At 56.9% G+C, this 20,532-nt stretch overlaps 1 protein-coding gene across 1 annotated transcript in view; it reads left to right on the top strand.

Moving 5' to 3' along the window:
- PARVB (parvin beta) overlaps nucleotides 1-20,532 on the top strand; it is a 108,828-nt gene that overhangs the window by 43,195 nt on the left and 45,101 nt on the right. The window contains 2 exon segments of the mRNA XM_021091402.1: nucleotides 13,043-13,132; nucleotides 17,229-17,299. Of these exon segments, the coding sequence (XP_020947061.1) occupies nucleotides 13,043-13,132; nucleotides 17,229-17,299 (161 nt within the window).

Below are 20,532 nucleotides of genomic sequence, written 5' to 3'. Positions count from 1 at the left end.
GGTTAGGATGGACGTGGCTGGGATGCTGTGACCGCCAGGGACTTGAGCTAAGGGAGCTGAGAGAACTGGCAAAACAGGATGGCCCATTTGTGGGTTGGGGGAGGCTGGCCTCAGGGGTGCGGTCCAGCTGTTCCTCAGAGGGGTGGGGTAAGGGACCTGTGCCCCGGGGCTCCAGGAGTGTGTGCTACTGGATGGGGGCCCTCAGGGTCCCCAGGGTGACCGACGCTACTGCTAAGCGCCTCCTGCACGCGGATGCCTTTTAATTTCACTCCGATCCACTCACACAGCACCTCCCAGTCCCCTGCAGGCTCTGAGCTTCCTGCACTGGGTCACTGTCACTGGCCCGGGCTCTCTGCTGGCTGACTCCAGGAGGCACTTCCGATGTGGTGCTTTTCAGGACAGCGTGGGGGCCAGCGTGTTGCTGGCCCCGTCCAGCTGCCGTCCTGGCGTTTGCTGTAGTGGCGCAGTTCTGTTACAGTTCAGCCTCATTAGTGCCTGTCTGAGATGCTTAGTGACCTGAGATGTTTGTAGTGATGCCTGAGCAGAACATTCGGCATCTTCGAGCATGGTTTGCAGTGAGTGGGATGTTGTAATGTCGGATCCTTGGAGAATTGGTGCCCTGGGGGGTCCTGGCCCCTGCTCGTCTGAATAGTTAATTAGTGAGGCTGTTTCACAAAATGCGAAGCTGGCAGATAACTGAGGCTTTCTGAATTTGCTTTGATTGGCTTCTGCTCAGGCGAGCACACTTGTGTGGGGGTCTCCTCGGTGTGCTGGGGGCGCAAGGGTGAGAGGACCTGACCTCTGCCTTCTGGGAGTTGATATTCCAGCAGTGACGCATCCACATGTCCCAGTAATTTTTTTTTTTTTTTTTTTTTTTTTTTTAGAGCCCTACCTGTGGCATATGGAAGTTCCCAGGCTAGGGGTTGAATTGGAGCTGCAGCCGCCAGCCTGCACCAGAGCCACAGCAACACGAGATCCAAGCCGCATCTGTGACTCGCGCCACAGCTCACGGCAACACCGGATCCTTAACCCACTGAGCGGGGCCAGGGATCAAACCTGCATCCTCATGGATACTAGTCGGGTTCTTGACCCGCTGATCCATGGCAGGAACTCCTTCACGCATCCGAGTTTAGATCAGTAAACTCGGGGGCTCTGGGGCCAGCTGACCTTGCAGCCCTCGTGGGCCTGGTATGCCCACAAACTTGTTGAGTGGGGGGCGCTATAGGACACCAGGCGTTTCCAGTGACCCAGAGCAGGGGCAGGCGACGAGAACAGGAGAGACCCAGCGTTTCCTGTCCAGCTGCTGCTTGAGGCACCCACTTGTGACATTCGTTGTCACAACAATGGAGGAGCGAGGGCGAAGGATGGAAGGCGTGAGAGCTTGTGCCCAAGGTCACAGGGCCATGCCGTGATCCTCCTCCAAGCCCTGCCCCCCACCCCACCCCACCGCCGTCTGCACCAGCCCTGACCGTGGACCTGGGGTTCAGAGGAGGGACCGTGCCCCTGCACGGTCCACAGAAGAGGGAACGTTTGCAGTGGGCTTTGGTTGGGCACCTGGGCACAGTGGCTGGGCGGGGAGCTCCTGGAGGGGGCACAGGCTGGCCAAGGCCCAGCTGTGTGGCGGTGCCCGGCCCTGAGCTCTGCAGCGGTGGGTGGGGGTGGGGTGTCATGGGAGGGGTTTGGACTTGGTTTGGGAGCGATGGGGACCAGGACGGTCCATGGGCAGAGGAGGGGCCCAGTGGGCCTGTGTCCTGGGGACAAAGGTGGGAGACGCTGGGGGGCTGGGGACTGGAAGAGGGAAAGGCCGGGAGCAGGTGCCCCGGCCACCCGCACCTCGAACCCTTGCCCCAGTGCCTGAGGGCTCTTTTTACCTGATGCACTTGGAGCGGTGACTTGGATGAGCTGACCCACTTGCTCTCTGTCTGAAAAACCGACCCAGTGGCTGCTCGGCGCCAAAGGATCAGTCATCCTTTTTTTTGCGTGAGAAGCCCAGGGCCCCTCCCGTGTCCTGGTTTCTGCTCGCCCGGTGGTTCAAGGGGAAGCCTGGCACTGTACATTCACCTGGAAGTCTCTCTTCCTGTTCTCCTGTCCACAGACAATTCATTTTCCTGTGGTTCTCACGTTTTTCTGCTCACGCAGGGCACGGGGCGGCGGCGGGGAGAACTGCTTCAGGGCCCAGGGCATCAGCCGTCTGACCTTGGCTTCTGAGCGCCAGCTGTTCTGGGCGTTTAGACCTCAGCAGCCTTGGGCGTTGGGAAGACCTCCTTTCCTGGAACTGGCGGATTGCGTCCTTCCCGAGGCCTCCACTTGGGAGGTGGCAGCAGGTGGCCATTCTGAAGGCGCTGCAGCGGCCGAGGCTTGGGGCTGTTGCTCCAGAGGCAGGCCGTCCCTGCAAGGCCCTGATGGCAGAGCAAAGGCCTGCCCTCGAGTCCTTGCCCTCTGTATGTCCACATGGCGGTAATTGGGCGCTTGGTGACCCAGACTGCCGAGCTAATGCGCCTTAATGGAAACGCTCTTTTTCCACCCAATTAAGTGGCTGGAGGTGGAATGGTTTGCAAGAACGGCCTGTTCTCAGTTCTTCTGACTTTAGGTCTCATAATATTCCCTAATTTCTCTATTCGGCTCCGTTTCGCCCACGGGAACTCGTTTGCGGTCCTTGATTCATTCTGCGAATGTTTATGGACGGCTCGTCGCGTGCCCGGTTTTGCGTAGGATACGAGGCCGCGGGCGTGAACCGGGCCTTTTCCCTCCGGCCTCGGTCCCAGGATCTGGTTGACATTCGAGGGGTTGGGGTCGTCGGGCTGTGCCGTGTGGTTCCCTCTCCCTGTTTCTCTGTCCGTTTCGGTTGCTGTGGCCCCCGAGGCTGGCAGTGCCATCCGGCAGAGCCTTTTCTGCTGTCAAACCGACCTGCTGGGCTGTGGGAACCGGCCCTTTGAAACAGTGTCTTGGGAGTTCCTGTTGTGGTTCAGTAGGTTAAGGACCCAACTAGTTTCCATGAGGACACGGTTCGATCCCTGGCCTCGCTCAGTGGGTTAAGGATCCAGTGTTGCCATGAGCTGTGGTGTAGGTCGCAGATGTGGCTCGGATCTGGCATTGCTGGGGCTGTGGTGTAGACTGGCAGCTGCAGCTTCAGTTTGACCCCTAGCCCGGGAACTTCCATGTGCTGCTGGTGCGACCCTAAAAAGAAAAAAAGAAAAAGAAAGTCGAGGGTTTTGGGAGAAGCCAGGGCGGCCAGTGTATGTGGTCGTTACTGCTGCTAAGACGGCAGCCCTGCACTTGGCTCAAGGCTGAGAACCGGGATTCACGGAAAAGGAACAGCAGCCCCCCCACCCCACCCCCCGCCCCCCGCACCCCCAGGCAGACCAGGATCTGTGTCTCCCTTTGATCCCGCTGGAAGCTGGGAGATTATGTGGTTTGGGGGGACCTCGGGCCTCGGGTGGGTCAGATCCATCCCTCCCCAGCTCGGATGAGACCCCGTCTTTTAGAGGAGACCTCACCTGCTGTGGGAATGTAGCATGAGAGCCTGTGAGCTGGGCGGCCAGGGCTTCCTGAATCCCAGAGCGGTGACCGGAGCTGGGTGGGCAGGGAGCTGTGGACACGTGGCCCCGTGTGAGTCTCTAAAAGGAGCACAGAGGGTCTCTCGGCGGCTCGGGTTTCAGGAGCAGAGGGGCGCGGGGATGGCCTCTGAGTTTTTGATGCTCAGATGTGGTCTGTGGACCTGCGTTGGCAGCATCCCCAGGCAGCCGGTTGGGGATGCTGAGTCCTGGCCCCTGCTCAGACCTGAGGGGTCAGCCCAGGGGAGCCTGAGCGCTCTGACCTGCTGATGACGTGGAGGGGAGTGGGGTGGTGACAGAGAGGTCCCCAGGTTTCTGTCCCTGGGTTTCCCCAGGACCCAAGCCCCCCCAGCTTCCGCAGGCAAACCAGGCTGGGCCGTGCTGGCCAGCCTCGCCTGAGACGGAGGCTCTGGATTGATCTGCTGGGTAAAAGCACAGTTGGGCTTAAAACAGTCCTGCGGAAAGGCGATTCTGAGCTCTGTGGATGCCCCTTGTATTCAGAAGAAGGGGTTTTTGGGGTTTCCCGGTGGCTCCGTGGGTTAAGAATCCAGCATGGTCACTGCTGTGGCGTAGATTTGATCCCTGGCCAGGGAACTTCTGCTTCCGCATGCCAGGGGCGCAGCAAAAAAAGAAAAAAGACGCAGAAAAGCTGAAGAAAGGGTTTTCCTGAGCCTGGAGGTGGGGACAGAATTGCCCAGGGTCGGGGGACTGTGACTCCCGTCCCCCTCCTTCCTCCAAACCCACTGCCTCTCTCTCGCCCACACTCGAGGGCATGGACCGTGCCCTCTGCGACTCTGTGACTCCTCAGGGGCTTTGCAGCAGAGACACGGGCTCTCTCCCTGCAGACCCTCCCGCAAGGAAGCCCAGGGTCTAAGGCAGGTGGGGACCGTGTGTGGGCCTGGCCGGGTCACAGCCTGGGTTCCCAGCCCTGTCTCTCTGCCTTTAGAAACCTTCCTTTTAGCCCCTGCCTGGGGGGCTGAGCACCAGGACAGGCTCAGTGCCACAGGCAGCCTTGCCTCCCGCCCCCTGTGGTCTGCTTCCCTGTAGAACTGGCTGTCCCTCCCCTCGGGTCCCTGCTGTAGATCGTGTTACCCCTTCTTTCAGCTTTAATTTCGCAAGTAACACACGACACAGTCATGGAACTGGTACCTCCCATCTCTCTCCCCCTTCCCTTGCGCCACGCACCCATCCCCGGGGGGTGCTGCTCTCCTCATGACGGAGCACACCCTCTCACGCCTTTTGCTCTGGATTTAATTGTGTGCAGGTCGAAATACAGCAGTTTGAGTTACCTGATTCTATATTTTCCAAAAATATCATGCTCTATTTTTTGAAGCCGGCTTTTTATTTTTGTTTTTATTTTTATTTTATTTTCTGTCTTTTTGCCTTTTCTAGGGTCACCCCCGTGGCATGTGGAGGTTCCCAGGCTAGGGGTCGAATCGGAGCTGTAGCTGCCACCCTACGCCAGAGCCACAGCAACGCGGGATCCCAGCCGTGTCTGCAACCTACACCACAGTGCACAGCCACGCTGGATCCTTAACCCACGGAGCGAGGCCAGGGATCGAACTCGCAACCTCGTGGTTCCTAGTCGGATTCGTTAACCACTGCGCTAGGACGGGAACTCCGAAACCAGCTTTTAAAAACTCAGCACCCTCACACGTGTTGTACGTAATGAATTGGACATTTCTTAAGCGCCGTCTCTGTGCCAGAGGCCAGGCCAGGCTGTTGGGTGCAAGTGGCCAGGACACCCATCCTCCCCAAGGGCTGCGGCCTGCACCCCACCCCGCCAGTGCCAGGGGAGGCTCCGATGGCCTGGCCCATGTTGGTTAGATCAGCAGCTGCAAAAGCCGAGGCTTGCCTCTGTCGGAACGGAGCTGTGAGCTCTTGACGCCTCTGGATTGTCGCTTGCCGACACGCTCACTCATGCATTTTACCGTCTCCGTTTATTTCATCCGGAGGAAGGGCCTGGAACCTCGTGCCCCAGCAGAGCCAACCCTGTAAGTCAGGTGTATCCATGCCCGGGGTCTCGGCACGCGGCTCAGAGAGTCGTCCTCGCTGCGAAACTGGAGCGTGTTAAACGTACACAGATACACCGGGCTTGCTCCCACGGGCAAGACGGGAATGTCCGCTTTAAAGGTTCAGAGGCGTTTTCTCTTCCATCTTGCTGCACCGATCGCTGAAAGTGATGCTCATTCTGTTTCCACCTCTGGGTCAGGCCCTGCTGTCCTTGGGGCTGTTGGCTCTCCCAGCTGTTAGCCTCGGCCTGGACGACGTCACTCATTCCTCGTAATCCCGAGAATCTCGGGGACCAACCCGAGCTTGACCTCCTGGAAGGGCCAGTCCCCCACCTCGAGGCTTTCTGAGGATGACCCGCCCGAAGCAGCTGACCCCTTCGGATTATGCCTCTGTAGGTCCTTTGATCCGCCTGTCTGGCGTCCCGAGGGGGAGGTCCTGCAGCATCGCCCCCCCAAGCGGTGCCCATCTGTGGGTATCATTGTTTTTGCTGAGATCTTTTTTTTTTTTCTTTTTGTCTTTTTAGGGCCACACCTGCAGCGTATGGACGTTCCCGGGTTAGGGGTTGAATCAGAGCTGCAGCTGCGGGCCTACCCCACAGCCACAGCCACAGCACGCAGGATCCAAATCGCATCTGTGACCTACACCGCAGCTTGCAGCAACCCCAGACCCATAACCCACGGAGTGAGGCAACGGATCGAACCCGCATCCTTACAGAGACTATGTCGGGCGCCTACCCGTTGAGCCACAGCGGGCACTCCAGCAGAGATCTTATTTGTGCCGTCGTAACCGTGGGATCTTCCCATGAAGTACAGTTGGGTTTATTTGTGGAAGAAAAGCTCTGTTAAGACCTTCCTGGCCATGGCCGATGAGTTTCGTTGTTGGGATACATCGTAACTTCTGCAGGGAAGCCACCCTCTGAGAGCAGGTGGGAGCTGGAGATGCAGAGCCAGCTCCCCGCCTCCCAGAGGGCTGGAGAGCCTCCTTGAAGCAGAGATCTTGTCCGGTCCTCCTTATACACACGCGGTGGGGGCTGTGAGCTCCCTGGGAGCCGAGCCTTCCTTTATCCGCCTTTATTTTTCCTGGCAGCTCAGAGGACCCCCTCCGTTTCTCTGAGTAGGTCGTGGTCCTGCCATTTGGAAGCTCTGCTTTGAGATGTGGATCCGAGTGGGGGCCGTGTGGCCGTTTTTGGTTGGGATTTTTCTCTTTGATCTTGGTTCAGGCCCCCCCGCCCCCCCCCCCGGCTGGAACCTCTCCGCCTGATCTTTTGTTCTCTGCAAAAACCAGGACACGTCTGTATGGTGTGAAAAGTCCTCATAGGTGGCAAACGTCGGTGCCGGGTTGAAATGACGCACTTAGAAACATGTCAGAGAATGGAATTGTCACCGCTTGAGCCTCTGAGAGCCTGGGCTCCCCTACCACGGGTCTTTTATCTTCGCTGAACCCCTCCCCCCCAAAGGTGAGCCCCAGGGAGCTTCCTGCACCCCGTCTTGGCGGGGGGTGCGTGGTGATTCCCCCGCCCTGGCACCCCTCTTAGAAACGAGAAGCCTTTGTGTTTTCAGATCTGTCTTTTCCCTTCTGGGTAACCTTGTTTTTTCAAAGCAACCTGCTTTCAAAGTTGTGCTTTCCTAATGATGTCAAAGGGGAAAAAAAAAAAAAAAAAAAAAGAAAGAAAGAAAAAACCCAAAAAACTGCCTAAAAGCCTTTTGGGGGAACAGAGCCAGGTTATAAATAAGTAAATAAATGAATAAGTGAAACCCTTGCAAAGAAAGAGATGAAAAGAGAAATCAAAGCTAGAACCTTTGCACTTGCTTGGGGTGTGAACGGCAGGCTCTTTGTGAGATGGCTGAGGTTTTGGGTTTTGATTCTCTTTCCGCCTTCTTATGCACGTACAATTCCCGTCAGGAGAGGTGGGGGTGGTTTTTCTTTTTTTAAAACTTTGCCCAGTCTCTGGGTGGAGTGATGGAAGGAGCCTGGCTTTGGAAACTCGCACGTCCCTCTCCAGCCAGCAGATGCTGAGAGCTGACGCTCGCCAGGCGCGTCCTGCCCACCAGACATTGTTTCCTGGCTGCTGGTAATCTCTGCTGTCTCTCTTTGGGGGTGCATCAGGCCCCGTTTCGCAGATGGAAACTGAGGCACAGAGCAGCTACGTAGCTCGTCCCCAGGGTCGCCCAGTTTGTCAGTGGCTGAGCTGAGATCTGTAGCCAGCAGCCTGGCTCCCAGGTGCTAAGCCTTAAATATAAAGACCTACCTTGGTGGCTCAGTGGGTTACGATCCTGACCTGTGTCCGTGAGGATGTGGGTTCGATCCCTGGCCTCCCTCAGTGGGTTAAGGATCTGGTGTAGCCGTGAGCTGTGGTGTAGCTCACAGATGCGACTTGGATCCCGCGTGGCTGTGGCTGTGGCCTAGGCTGCAGCTGCAGCTCCGATTCGACCCTAGCCTGGGAACTTCCGTATGCCACAGGTATGGCCCTAAAAAAGAAGAGTGCAAAAAGAAGAAAAAAAAAGAGGAGAGAGAGACCTATTTGTGTAGGGCTGAGTTAGCACTGGTGTGGGCAGATGGCCCAGAAAGAGGTGATTACAGGGCTAGTGGTGTGAGCCATCTGGGCAGAGGGGAGCTGGCATGGGAGGGGAGTACCCAGGAGGGCTTCTTGGAAAAGGCCAGGAAGCTGAGGCGTGAAGGGTGGGTGAGACTTAGCTGGGCATAGCGAGTACAAGACCAGGTAGAACTGGGTTCAGTCCTGACTCTGGGGCTCACGGTTGCTGTGTGTTAGGTGACTTCACATCTGATAGATGCCAGCTCAGCAGGGACCAGGCCGGGACCAGCCACTCACTCAGGCTGGGTATGAGCTTAGATGAACGGAAGGCATGGAGGTGCCTGGCACAGAGTAGGTGCTCAGGAAACGTTAGCGGCCTTCTCCCCTTGACCGGCAGGAACATAGGTTGGACATACACAGCGACCTGGGGTTGTACACGGTGGCTGGCACGCAGGAATTTGCTCACATTCATAAATTGGGAGATTCTATTACAAACCCCAAATTTCCAGCTTTTGGGGGAGCGCTCCTGAGATCTAGGGAGGACAGTCGGCTTATCCCACTCTATGCCCTGGGTGGAGAGGCCTGGCTGTCCCCAAGGGGCAGTGGTGCCGTCACACGCGCTCCCTGGCTGCCTTCTGAGCCTCCTCTCAACTACCCCCCGCCCAGCCCCCTCCCGTGTGGCCATGTCCAGGATGCCGCTGCCAGTGGGGGGGGGGGGCGGGGGGCGGGGGACCTTGATGCCCGGGGAATTTCTTTGTGGTTGGCTGTTGGGTTTAGTGTGGACAAGGGCATTCGTCAGAAAACAAGGGCGAACACTTAGGGAAAGAGTTAATCCCTTGGCCCAGACGTGGAGCCCCAGCCCCTCTGAACGCCCACATCGTCACGCACGCCGGCCGCCAGTGGATCAAGATAGTCGGTTTTTCCAGCCTTTGAAGTGTTTGACTTTCTGGCAGATGGACCAGGACTTTGAAAACCAAGACATTCCTGGCGTTAGCGGAAAGCCACTGACCTGGCAGAGGGGGGTCCTTGGGTGAAACGCCCTGCTTCAAGGGGTGCCCCCTCCTTCCAGGAGCCAGACTGCTGACCCTCAGAAATCAGATTTTGTCTGAAAGCTCCTCGGTGAGGGGCCTGTGCCCCTCAGAGAAGCCAGGCCGTGCATCATGGCAGAGCCCCAGAGAGCTACCCCTGAACTCCGCTGTGGTTCAGGACTGTCACGTTGGGCTGCCAGAACCCCAGCTCTGATCTGCCACCCACATGCTTTGCCTGGAGGCCCAATCCCTTTTCTGGATTCTTGCTGTCTTTCAAGCCAAGTTCAAGTCCTGCTTCTTCCTCCAGGAAGCCTTCCTGGTTCCCCTGTGGGATGAGCTCACTTATTCCTCAGAGGCCCCTGTGATGTGGGTTCCCGCTGCCACCCGCATGCTCCAGACGGGGAAACCGAGGCTTAGCAAGGTGAAGGGACTTGCCGGAGGCCCCCCGCCAGCACGTGGCATCTGACCCCGGGGCTCTGTGGCCACAGACGAGCCTGGTTTTCTGCTTCCCAGGCCTGTGGAATGTGCTCTTGGCCCCGAGCCTGGGCGGGTCCGCGAGAGCCGCTCTCATTTATTAAGTCGTGAAGTCCTGGGCCCTGTTTAGTGTTATCTTTCATGTTCAAGGGCGGTGTGGAAACGGCTCTCTTTTCATGCGACCCAGTTTCTCTGCTTTGAAAGTGCCCTTCCCGTCCCCCACCCCCTCCCTGCCTCCCTGTTTTTGAGACCAGGCAGCCGGGCTTCTGGAAGCATCTTTTTATCTCTGCCTCCCCTCCCCCGTCCCCCCTTGTCGCTCTGGTTCAGGTCCTGCGTCCAGGCGGTCAGATGACCGTGTGGCAGCTCCGGGGCTTCTGGGAGGAGTTAGAGCTCATGGGAAAGACTCACCTGCGGGGCCCACCTGTGCCCTGAGCCCCCCTGTGCGACCCTCGCTTAAGGAAACGGAGGTCGTTTGTTCTTCCTCATTCGCGAACATAGCCATCGCCGATGGCCTTGACCGGAGGGGCCTCCCTGGCCTCTCGCTCCTCCTTGTGTGATGTTGGCCTTGGGAATGGCAGCGAGGAGCCCGCCGCGGCTGCAGACAGACCCCTGCCCGGTTCATGCCTTTTTTGCGGTGCGAGGACTCGGGCGAAAACCCCCTTTTCTGCCTTGGAAAGCTCTTTGTTGGTTAAACAACTACGTCACTTGTTACGTAGTAAAAATATGTAAAAATGACCACCGAAATTGGGTCTCCGTTTTCCCAAGGGGCCTGAGTGGGCATCTTTGGAAGGTGTTGGGGGCCGGGGACAGGGGTCTCAAAAGCATTTGTTCCCGGAGGTGTTTGACGTGTGTCTGCTTCGTGCCCAGAGTTAAGCTAAGGACTTGGGGATAAATGACGGCGGCGTGGGACAGCTCCCGGGATGCGCTCTGTGGGGTGGGGTGGGGACAGTGCCGGCCTCCAACCTGGGCAGACCGCAGACGAGAATGCCGTTGGGAGGGGCCCACGCCTCTTCTAAATTGTGGCAGAAGAGACATAACATAATTACCATGCGAACCCCTTTTTAACCCTTCGAAAGCGTACAGTTCGGTGGGATGAAGCACGTTCGAGTTCTTTTGCGTCCAGCAACCCCATCCATTCCCAGGACCCTTCCATCTGCCCACACTGAAGCTCTGTGCCCACTCGACACCGCCTCCCCGTAATTCCCCGGCTCCCCAGCCCTGACCTTTCGATGCTGTGCGTCTTACTCTAAGGACCTCCTGGGAAGCGGGACCCTGCGGGATTTGCCGTTGTGCGTCTGGCTTATTTCACTGCTTGCAACATCCTCAGGGGCCAGCCACGTGGGAGCCTGTGTCAGAATGCCCCTCCTTCTCTCGCAGGCATATCATCTCCATTGTAGGTGTGGCCTGCGTCTGTTTTTCCGTTCATCTGTCAGTGGACGTGTGGGTTGTTTCCCCCTTTTGGCTGTGACTCATTGTGTAAATCCTTGCTGCTGGAGAACATGGGTGAGAGAGAGCCCACTTTTTTTTTTTTTTTGGCCACGCCCATGGCATGTGGAAGTTCCTGGGCCAGGGATGGAACCTGCGCCACAGCAATGACAACGGACCCATCACCCGCTGTGCCGCTAGGGAACTCCCAGAGACCCCATTTTTTAACAGTCTTGAGTCAGGGCCTTCCTGATGGCCCCTATTCCATCTTCCTGGTGACGGATAGAGGGTGGCTTGTCCTCAAAGCTGGGTCTCCGGCTGAGGTGGAGAGCCTGCCGTGTACCCCGCTCCCGGCTTGGGACCTGAGGTTCATCGTTTGTTTCATTGAGGGCTTCCAGAAGCCCTGACATCTTGAGGAGTTGGGCAGAGAGGCTACCAGAGGTGCCTGCGGTTGGGCCACTGTGGCCTGCCTGCCCCGGGGCCATCGTACCCTATCCCCTTGCTCCGCTGTCCCTTCAGATCCCGGAACTGGAGGTGTTCAGGAGTCCAGGTGACTGCGATACTGAAAGAGGAAATTGGGTGCCCCCTCTGAGGGTGTTTCATTAGAGAGGAGAAGGCCTGCAAATTATCACGGCCTTGTGAATCAGCTACGCTTCAGTTCACTGCTGTGAAGCCCTGGGAACTACGTCTGGTCACTTATGATGGAGCCTGATAATGTGAGAAAATAGAATGTGTGCATGTACGTGAAACTGGGTCACCGAGCTGGACAGTAGAAAAAAAAATCATATTGGGGAAATAGCAATTAACAAAATAATAATAAAAATAAACTGAGTTGAATTCTAGATTTCTGGGAAGAGAGTGAAATCATTTGTAGAGAAAAAGCATTTCTTGCTCTCGACAACAGACAGGGCATTTTATAAGAATCTGAAAAACAGAAAAATGTAGGAATAAAACTGTGGTTTATCGTCCTTACCTTAGATAAATGCAGCCATCAATTCCAAATTAAAATAAAAAAAAAAGAAAGAGGGCAGGGCCTGGCACTTGTCACTGTGGGCAGCCGAGGAGAGGCTGGTTTAGTGGCATGTGGTTGGGTCTGTCGCCTGGCGGTTTGCAGCCAGGCTGGAAAGGCGGCAGTTGCCCAGCCCACCTGCACCCACTGAACGGGACTTTGGGCTGGAGCGTGGAGTCTGCGCATTTAGGGTCGGTGGAAGCAACGCGGTGTTGAAGGGCGAGCCAGTGAGCCCCCTGCTGTCTTGCGGGTGGCCCCCAGCCAGTGTGACTTGAGGTGCTTTCCTGGGGGGGGGGGGGTTCCTGTACCGTCTGCACGGTGCCATCCACGCTGCCCCTTCATGGCTTGGCCAGCCCTACGGTCCCTGCAAGGGTTCAGGGCACCCTCCCCACCCCAAGCCAGCCCCCCACCTGCCCTTTCCACGGGGGTCCCGTGGATCCAACTCAAAATCTCTGGATCCAGTTTGCTAGAGTCTGTTGCATGTCCCACTGTCCCCGACCCTGGGCCTTGCCTAGTGACAGACCTGCAGGTTTCCGGCCCTGTGAACTTGGCCGTGACTTCAATTTCTGGGCTTCCCTGTATGCGTGTTTGTTGGGGGGCAGGGGGCGTGTGTCTTCAGCCCCGGAGCCCACAGCTGAGGATGCAGCTGTTCAGGTGGGGGAAGGGGCTGTCACGGTGACCCAAGCCTTGTCCATCTCAGCAGCCTTGGGGGGGAGCTGGAAGCATCCAGAAGCTTCTGTGTCTTAGTCATGGCTTCTAAAGAGCAGTGAAGACAGCCTGGCAGGGCTTGGCGGGACTGGGGAACGCGCTGGCGTGGGGGAGAAGTTGTTTTCTTGGTTTGGAGCATTCTTCTTCGGGCTCTTTCTGGGCAACAAGCCACTTAGGAAGGTTTGTTAAGGGCTTAAAAAACGGGAGTCAGTGTCTCTCTGTTTCCACTGCCAGCGTGTGAAGCCACACCGGTGTGTTTATGCTAACCAGCCTTCTCCCTTCTCTTTCTGCTCCCCAGTGAGCGACCTGCAGGAAGAAGGCAAAAATGCCATCCACGCGCCCATGTCGCCTGCCTCGGTGGAGATTCACCCCGAAGACACCCAGCTCGGTACAGTCGGCTCCGCCAGCCCCCAGCCGTGGCGGTCGTGGGCCCGTTGAGTTTCGGACTGGGCAGTGGGTCTGGGAGGGGCTGAAGAGGAGCTGGATGGTCGTGGCCTTTCGACCAGATGTCACACTGGGCAGCGTGGGAGAGTCCGGGCTCTCCGCTCAAGGTCACATTTAGAAAAGTCTGCAGGAGAAGTTCCTGTTGTGGCCCAGCGGTAACGAACGCGGCGAGTATCCATGAGGATGCGGGTTCGATCCCTGGCCTCGCTCAGTGGGTTAAGGATCCGGTGTTGCCATGAGCTGTGGTGTAGATTGAAGATGCAGCTCGAATCTGGCGTGGCTGTGGCTGTGGTGTAGGCTAACAGCTACAGCCCCAGTTGGACCCCTAGCCTGGGAACTTCCATATGCTGCAGGCGTGGCCCTAAAAAAAAAAAAAAAAAAGAAAGACAAGTCTGTAGGGACAAAGAGCTCTTTCCCTCGCAGGTTTCTGCCTCTCTGATGGCAGGTGTCGGTTTTATGCGTCTTTGAGGGCGAGGAGGCCACCACCCCAGGCTCCACTGCCATTGGCAAGACCCTCTTGTGTCCCCCGTCCCCAGGGCCGGGAGGAGGCAGGAGTGGGGGACGCCTGGGCACAAGCCTTTACTGTGATTTTCATGGGACGGAGCAGGTGAGGCAGCCTGGGCAGGCTTGGACCGGCTGGTGGGGTCATTTTAGGGGGCTCTGGGCCACAGGGCTGCCCTGTATCGTCTGTACCTGGCCCCTGGGTGGGTAGGGCAGGGACTCTTGGCTTTGAGCTTAGGAGCCTGGTGAGAGCTCAGGAGAGGAGGCGCTGGGCAGACTGGCCGTTTGCATGTGAATATGGGACGCACATGAGACACATTTGCTGTCTTGGGAATCAGCTATTTCTGAGGGGCACGGTCCTCCTGGGTCCCCAAGGCCCAAGATGTCTAAGCATCAGAAAACACAGAGAAGAGGGCGTTCTCGTTGTGAGTTAAGAATCTGATGGAGTTCCCGTCGTGGCGCAGTGGTTAACAATTCCCACTAGGAACCATGAGGTTGCGGGTTCGGTCCCTGCCCTTGCTCCGTGGGTTAAGGATCGGTGTTGCCGTGAGCTGTGGTGTAGGTTGCAGACGCGGCTCGGATCCCGCGTTGCTGTGGCTCTGGGTAGGCTGGGGCTACAGCTCCGATTGACCCCTAGCCTGGGAACCTCCATATGCCGTGGAGCGGCCAAGAAAAGCAAAAAAAAAAAAAAAAAAAAAAAAAGAATCTGACATAGCGTCTGTGATAATGGAGGTGGCAGGCGCAGCTCGGATCTGGCGTTGCTGGGGCTGCATCGTCGGCTGGCAGCTGCAGCTCCAATTCAACCCCCAGCCTGGAAACGTCCATATGCTGCAGGTGCAGCCCTTAAAAAACAACAACAAAATAACACAACATTGTAAATCAACTACGCTTAAATAAAAGAAAAAATTGAAAAAAGAAAACAAGAAATATGGATAACACACCTCCTGTCTTGGCACAAAGCCGCAGCGCCCCAGTGCCAGGGCCTTGCTAGGTGAGACCTGCCCAGCCCTGTGCCCACCTCCTCAGGACCACGTCACAGCCAGTGCCGAGGACTCGATGGCCTGGACACACTTTCCTTAAAGCTGGTTTGGGGGAGTTCCCTGGTGGCTCAGTGGGTTAAGGACCTGGTGTTGTCACTGCTCTGGCTCAGGTTGCTGCTGTGGTTCAGTGCCTGGCCTGGGATCTTCCATGTGCTGCAAGTGCGGCCAAAAAAAAAAAAAAAAAGAAAAAAGAAAAGGAAAGCATATTTTGGGTTCTGACCATTCTGGAAGGCAGTCCTGGAACATGGCATTTATTTCTAAAACTTAGTTCAAAGAGAAGTCCTGGCTGTTCCCTCTGTTGTGGCTCCCATGGCCAGGCCAGGCCAAGAGTGGTCGGGAAGAGATGCAAACGCAGGTCCAGGCAGCTCAGGAGGGGCTGGAGGGGCCACGGGCGTCCTGCCTTCCCGCTGACCCTTCACGGTTGCCCACATGGACCATCTCCCATCTGGCTGTGGCTGCTGTCCAGGCAAGTAGCTCGCTCCAGGGGAAACTGGGGACAGCCCTGCCTGGAAGTTTTCTCTTCCCTGGCCCTGTGGACAGTTGGCACTGGATCGTCCTTATTGTGGTGTCGTCCTGTGTGTTGTGGGTCATTGATCAGCTTCCCTGGTCTCTATTCACTAGATTCCCATAGCACATTCTCCCGTTTCCTCAGGCGGGTCAAAAGAAACGTCCTCAGATGTTGCTGTGTGTCCCCTGGGGTTGGGGTGTTGGGGGCAGTTGATTCTGGCTGCTGGGCCCACAGCTGTCCTGGAGAATAAATTTACCCTCAAAGCACGGCAGCTGTTGTTTTGTCAGCATGCTTGAACCTGCCTTTCCCTGAGCCCTCGCCCTCCTGTCTCAGCATTTTTCTACACATGAATAATTTTTTTTGCGGGGAGGGAGGTTTGCTGCAGTGCAGCATATGGAGGTTCCCAAGCTAGGGGTCAAATCAGAGCTGCAGGTGCCGGCCTACACCACAGCCACAGCAACAGGGGATCCGAGCCGCGTCTGCGACCTACACCACAGCTCACAGCAATGACGGATCCTTAACCCACTGAGCGAGGCCAGGGATTGAATGCACGCCTCGTGGATACTAGTCAGGTTTGTTACGCTGAGCCCTGACGAGAACTCCTGGCGTTTTTCTAAATAGCTGCTCTTGGCCTGGGGGTTGGCATTGTTCAGTTTGCTCTGTCAAGTTCTGCTGGCTCCTAAAGCCCTTGTGACCTTGATAAGAACTGGCCTGGTCAGCACCTGGAGCTGAGAGCTGGAGGGCAAAGAGGATGTGAGGTTGGGGGAGAGGGTGCCGGACAGGAGCAGCATGTGCCAAGGCCCTGTGGCTGGTGGTGGCAAGAGGCTTGCTGAGGGGTGAGCAAAGGTTAGAAGGGCTGGAGCTGAGGGTACCAGGGAGAGCTGGGCAAAGAGGCTGCAGGGGCCACATGGAGGCCACTGGACTTGGCCTCAGGAGTTGGAGGAGACTGCTGAAGGCCTTCGCAGGGATGTCACAGGGGACCCCCGAGTGGTTCCTGCCTGTTCCTGGAGTGTCCCTCTCAAGCATCAGGTCTGCATGGCTCCAAAAGTAGTTTTTCTGATTTGTCAGGTTTTGGATTTTGCTATTGTAAAGCCTCTGTCACTCAAACCCATTTCGTTCCCAATGGGGAGGACAGGGTCCCAGCCACGGGAGCCTGTGTGGCCCCAGGACCCTGGGCATCACCCGTGAACGTCCTAGGGGCCAGAGGTCGTGCCTCTCGTTTGTCCTTTGAATGTCCCTGGTCAGTTTTGCGTGATGTGTCTGACCTCTGCGGGTCTCACTCCTCTGCTCTCTGCCTTGTTTCCACCACATCATTCCCTCTGGACAAGCTCGCTGGTGGCCCTGGTCCATGGATCAAGGCCCAAACACAGAGGGGGAAACAAACAGATCAGGGAGTTCCCACCATGGCACAGTGGGTTACACATCCGACTGCAGCAGCTCCAGTTGCAGCAGCTCCAGTTGCAGCAGAGGTATGGGTGCTTTTGGTTAAAGGATCTGGCATTGCTGCAGCTGTGGTGTAGGTTGCAGCTGTGGCTCAGATTCCATCACTGGCCCGGGAACTTCCATATGCTGAGGGTGCAGCCATAAAAAACAAACAAGCAAGCAAATCAACAGAAACAGAATATGGACGAACATGCTTGGCTGTGAAACGTCCCCCTAGCCTGTCTTTCTAATGTTTCTTGTCCCCACCATCTCACGTCGTGACAAGCTTTCTAAGTGACAACAGCTCTTTCCTGGGTTTGTCAATGCGGGCTTTCCCCACGGATCCAATTCCAGCCTGTGTGCAGCCCTCCCCACCCCCTGTCATTTCTCCCAAAAGGTGGGGGTGGGCACCGCCCCATCGCTTCTCAGAAGGTAGGTCCCTGCCCTGCCACCTGCCCCTGGCCACATCACTGGGTCCAGGGCTGCTACCTGAGACCACAGGTGCTCTCTGTGTCAAGGAACCTGGCCGCTCCCACTGACACTAACACCCTTGTCCTTTGTCCCGGCAGAGGAGAACGAGGAGCGCACGGTGATCGACCCCACCTCCAGGGATGACCCCAGATTCAAGGAGCTGCTCAAGGTGAGGTCGGGTGTCTTGGTCAGGATGCTCTGTGGGGGCAGATCCTTGGGTTCTAGCTCTTGGGGGCAAAAGGAGCACAACTTCCGGCCCACCCTCCTGTGCTCCAGCCCCCAGGCCTCCTTGCCCCTCCTCAAGCAAGCTGAGCACGTGCCCACCTGGGTGTGAGGTGAGAGGGGCTGTTTCCCCCAAGCCCACCCTCACTTCTGACACCACTTGTAAGTCTGGGCCCCCAAGATGACCCATAGGTTTGATAATTTGCTAGAAGGATCTATACTCACAGTTATGGTTTATTACGGTGAACAGGCACAGGATAAAATCAGCCAAGGGTGGGGGGGGGTGCATGTGGAGTCTCGTATAGTGTCACTTGTCAGTGGTAATGAGGTGACAGCATGCACAGAGCACTGCCAGCTGGGGGAGTTTCTGAGCCTCGAGGTCCAGAGGTTTTTCTGGAGCTTTGAACTGCTGACGGCCTGGGCCCTGCCTGGTGTCCAGGCCCCCAGCCGAAGCTGCCTGGTTCTCTCTGGCCCCTGTGTAAACCAGGATGCTTTATTGGGCAGGGCACCCCAGGGCCTTGCAGATCGCCTCCCAGGGCCCGAGGCACAGGCTGGCTGCTTGCTGGCAGGCAGTTAGATGCTGCACCACGGGCCTGGCCCCTGCACCTGCAGTGCCCCCGCCATGCCCCCACCTGGAGCACTCTTCTCATACCACAGTTTCTGGAGCAGGGACAGGTTTCTGCCCCACTCCCTTCACCTGTGCCCCACCCCCACCCATCCCCTGGCCCTGGCTGGACTCCGTCCCCCCACTTCTTGCTGCCTGGAACTCTTGGTTATCTATTTGTGTGGTTTGGGTCTTTGCTTTTCCAGCTGGATTCACCCCAGGCCTAGAGGCCACCTGCACACAGCAGTGCTGATAAGGGGGCTGGGTTGGCAGCACTGACACAAGGTTTGCATCCGAACCGCCCACGGGGGATGCGGCCCATGGACCAGGCAGGCCTTTCACCCCAGCCCAGCCCTCCAGGATCCCAGTCTTGGGAAGGGGAGCTCCGGAGGATGGGTAAGGCCAGGGGGACCTGCGAATTGGATGCTGATGCAGCTGGTCCCCAGGGTAGCCGCGGGGACCTGGGGTCCGACAGCCCGTTCTGGTGGTTTGCACAGACTTCCACCCACGTTACCTGCGGGTCCTTGCTGCTCTTCAGGATGCCGTCCTGCTCTAGGGCCTCTGACTCTCTGAGCTTCGGGTTGATTAGATCTGAGTAGGTCTCAGCAAAGGCTGCCTCTCGGTGGGTCTTTGTAGGGATTTGGCCCAGAAACAGCTGTTTGGGGTGCAGGGTGTGGACCACGTGCAGGCCTGAGCAAGTCAGGGTGTGGTCTGAGTGACCACCTGGCCCCAGTCCTGGGACCAGCGGGATCCTGTTCTCCATCTCCTGCACCTTTTACCTCCTGTCCTGCTTGGCCCCTGCCCTCTCCCTCTGTCGACTTGACCCCCACTGACCTTGCCCCCCCCCAGGACTGTCATGTTTAAAATCCAGTGAGCTGCCCCTGCTCCCTGTAAAAAACCAGAAAACCCTGGCTCTGGCTAAGCCAGGCATCAAGAACGAGGTCGTTCATCGAAACGTTCTCTTTGAGCAGCTGTTGTGTGTAGCGCAGTGTTAAGGGGGGTGACGGGGCCTGGTGGGTGCTGGAGTTGGCTTTCTGGACTCAAATCCCAGCTCAGATTAAAGTGGGAGAATAGGAGTTCCCGTTGTGACAAACCCGACTTATGCATGAGGATTTGGGTTCAATCCCTGGCCTTGCTCAGTGGGTTAAGGATCTAGCATTGCCGTGAGCTGTGGTGTAGGTTGCAGACATGGCTCAGAAGATCCTGTGTTGCTGTGTCTGTGGTGTAGGCCAGCAACTGTAGCTCCTATTTGACCCTTAGCCTGGGATCTTCCATATGCTGCAGGTGTGGCCCTAAAAAGAAAAAAAAAAAAGTGGGAGAAGCCTGTCCATCGGCAGGCGTGAGCATGACGGCAGAGGGAGGTGCTGTGCTATCTGTCCGGCAGGTGTCGTGCAGGTGCTGGAACGTGGGCGTGAACAGGGCCAAGCAGGGAGGGAGGGGCACGTGCAGGTCCGTGGCTCCAGTTTAGAAGTGAGCACACACGTGACCTCACCCCTGTCCTCTTTGCTCGTGTCTCATCCCGCGGTCACTTTCGCTCGCATCCTGCGGAGTGCCCGGAGTCTTGCCGAGCGTGGGGGCTGGTGCCCCAGGGATGCGTTTACACGTGAGATGCTTTTTCTTGTTCATGATCCTGGAACGTGGGGATGGCAACCCTTGTGTTTTCCCACAGGATCCAGAGAGGGCCCCCACACTGGTGCGCTCGTGGGTCCAAGGTGGGCCGGCCGTGTGGTCATTGCTGCCCATGAGCAGATTTCGCATCTCGTCTCCCAGTTTCCTGGACGAGACTCTTCCGGGGTGTTCGTTCTAGTTTCTCCCTCCCTTTGTCCCTCTGAAGAAAGTCCGCGGCCTGAGGATGGTCTTCTGGACAGAAAACAGGGCAGTCGTTGCGGGGTGGCGCTGCCCCTGGCCAGGCTGGCGCTGCCTCCTGCCTGTTGCAATAAGCCTACGTCCTCAGTGGATTAAGCACGACAAGCCTGTTTGGAAGTGATTAAAACATAACTGACATAGCTTTGGGGGAGACAGGCTGCAGCTCCTGATTATCATTCAGATGGCACTCAGGGAAAAGTAATTTTTTATTCTGGCTGGAACAAGCTTGTGAAAGGTCCCTGCAAAGAGCCCTGTGCCGAGGGCCTCATTAATTTACGTCCTAGACGTGTGTCGGCAGGATCCGGGGTTTGTAAATAAGCCCGTCCCAAGAAATAAGGTCAGGCGTCATCTTTACAAAGTTTTGTGAAACAGAGGATTAAGACAGGGGTCCTAGGCCGTCCAGGGACACGGTGACCAGGAAGGGACTGCACCTCTCTGGGGGTGGCAGTGAAATGGGGCCGCTGAGTTCCCTTGTGGCGCCACTGGTTAAGGATCCGGTGTTGTCACTGCAGTGGCTTGGGTTGCTGCTGTGGTATGGATTCCATCCCTGGCCCTGGACTTCCACGTGCTGCTGGCTCGGTTAAAAATAATAAAAGAAAATAAAAATAGAAGAAATTGGGCTTTGGCTTCCCAGACCTGACCTCCATGGCCTCTTGCCTGAAATTTGTCTTTCTTCTCTTTTTGTCTGTTTGGTTTTCTTTTTTTTTTTT

Source organism: Sus scrofa, chromosome 5 (assembly GCF_000003025.6).
Source record: "Sus scrofa isolate TJ Tabasco breed Duroc chromosome 5, Sscrofa11.1, whole genome shotgun sequence".
NCBI classification, from domain to species: domain Eukaryota; kingdom Metazoa; phylum Chordata; class Mammalia; order Artiodactyla; family Suidae; genus Sus; species Sus scrofa.
This window is presented reverse-complemented; position numbering and strand designations above follow the sequence as displayed.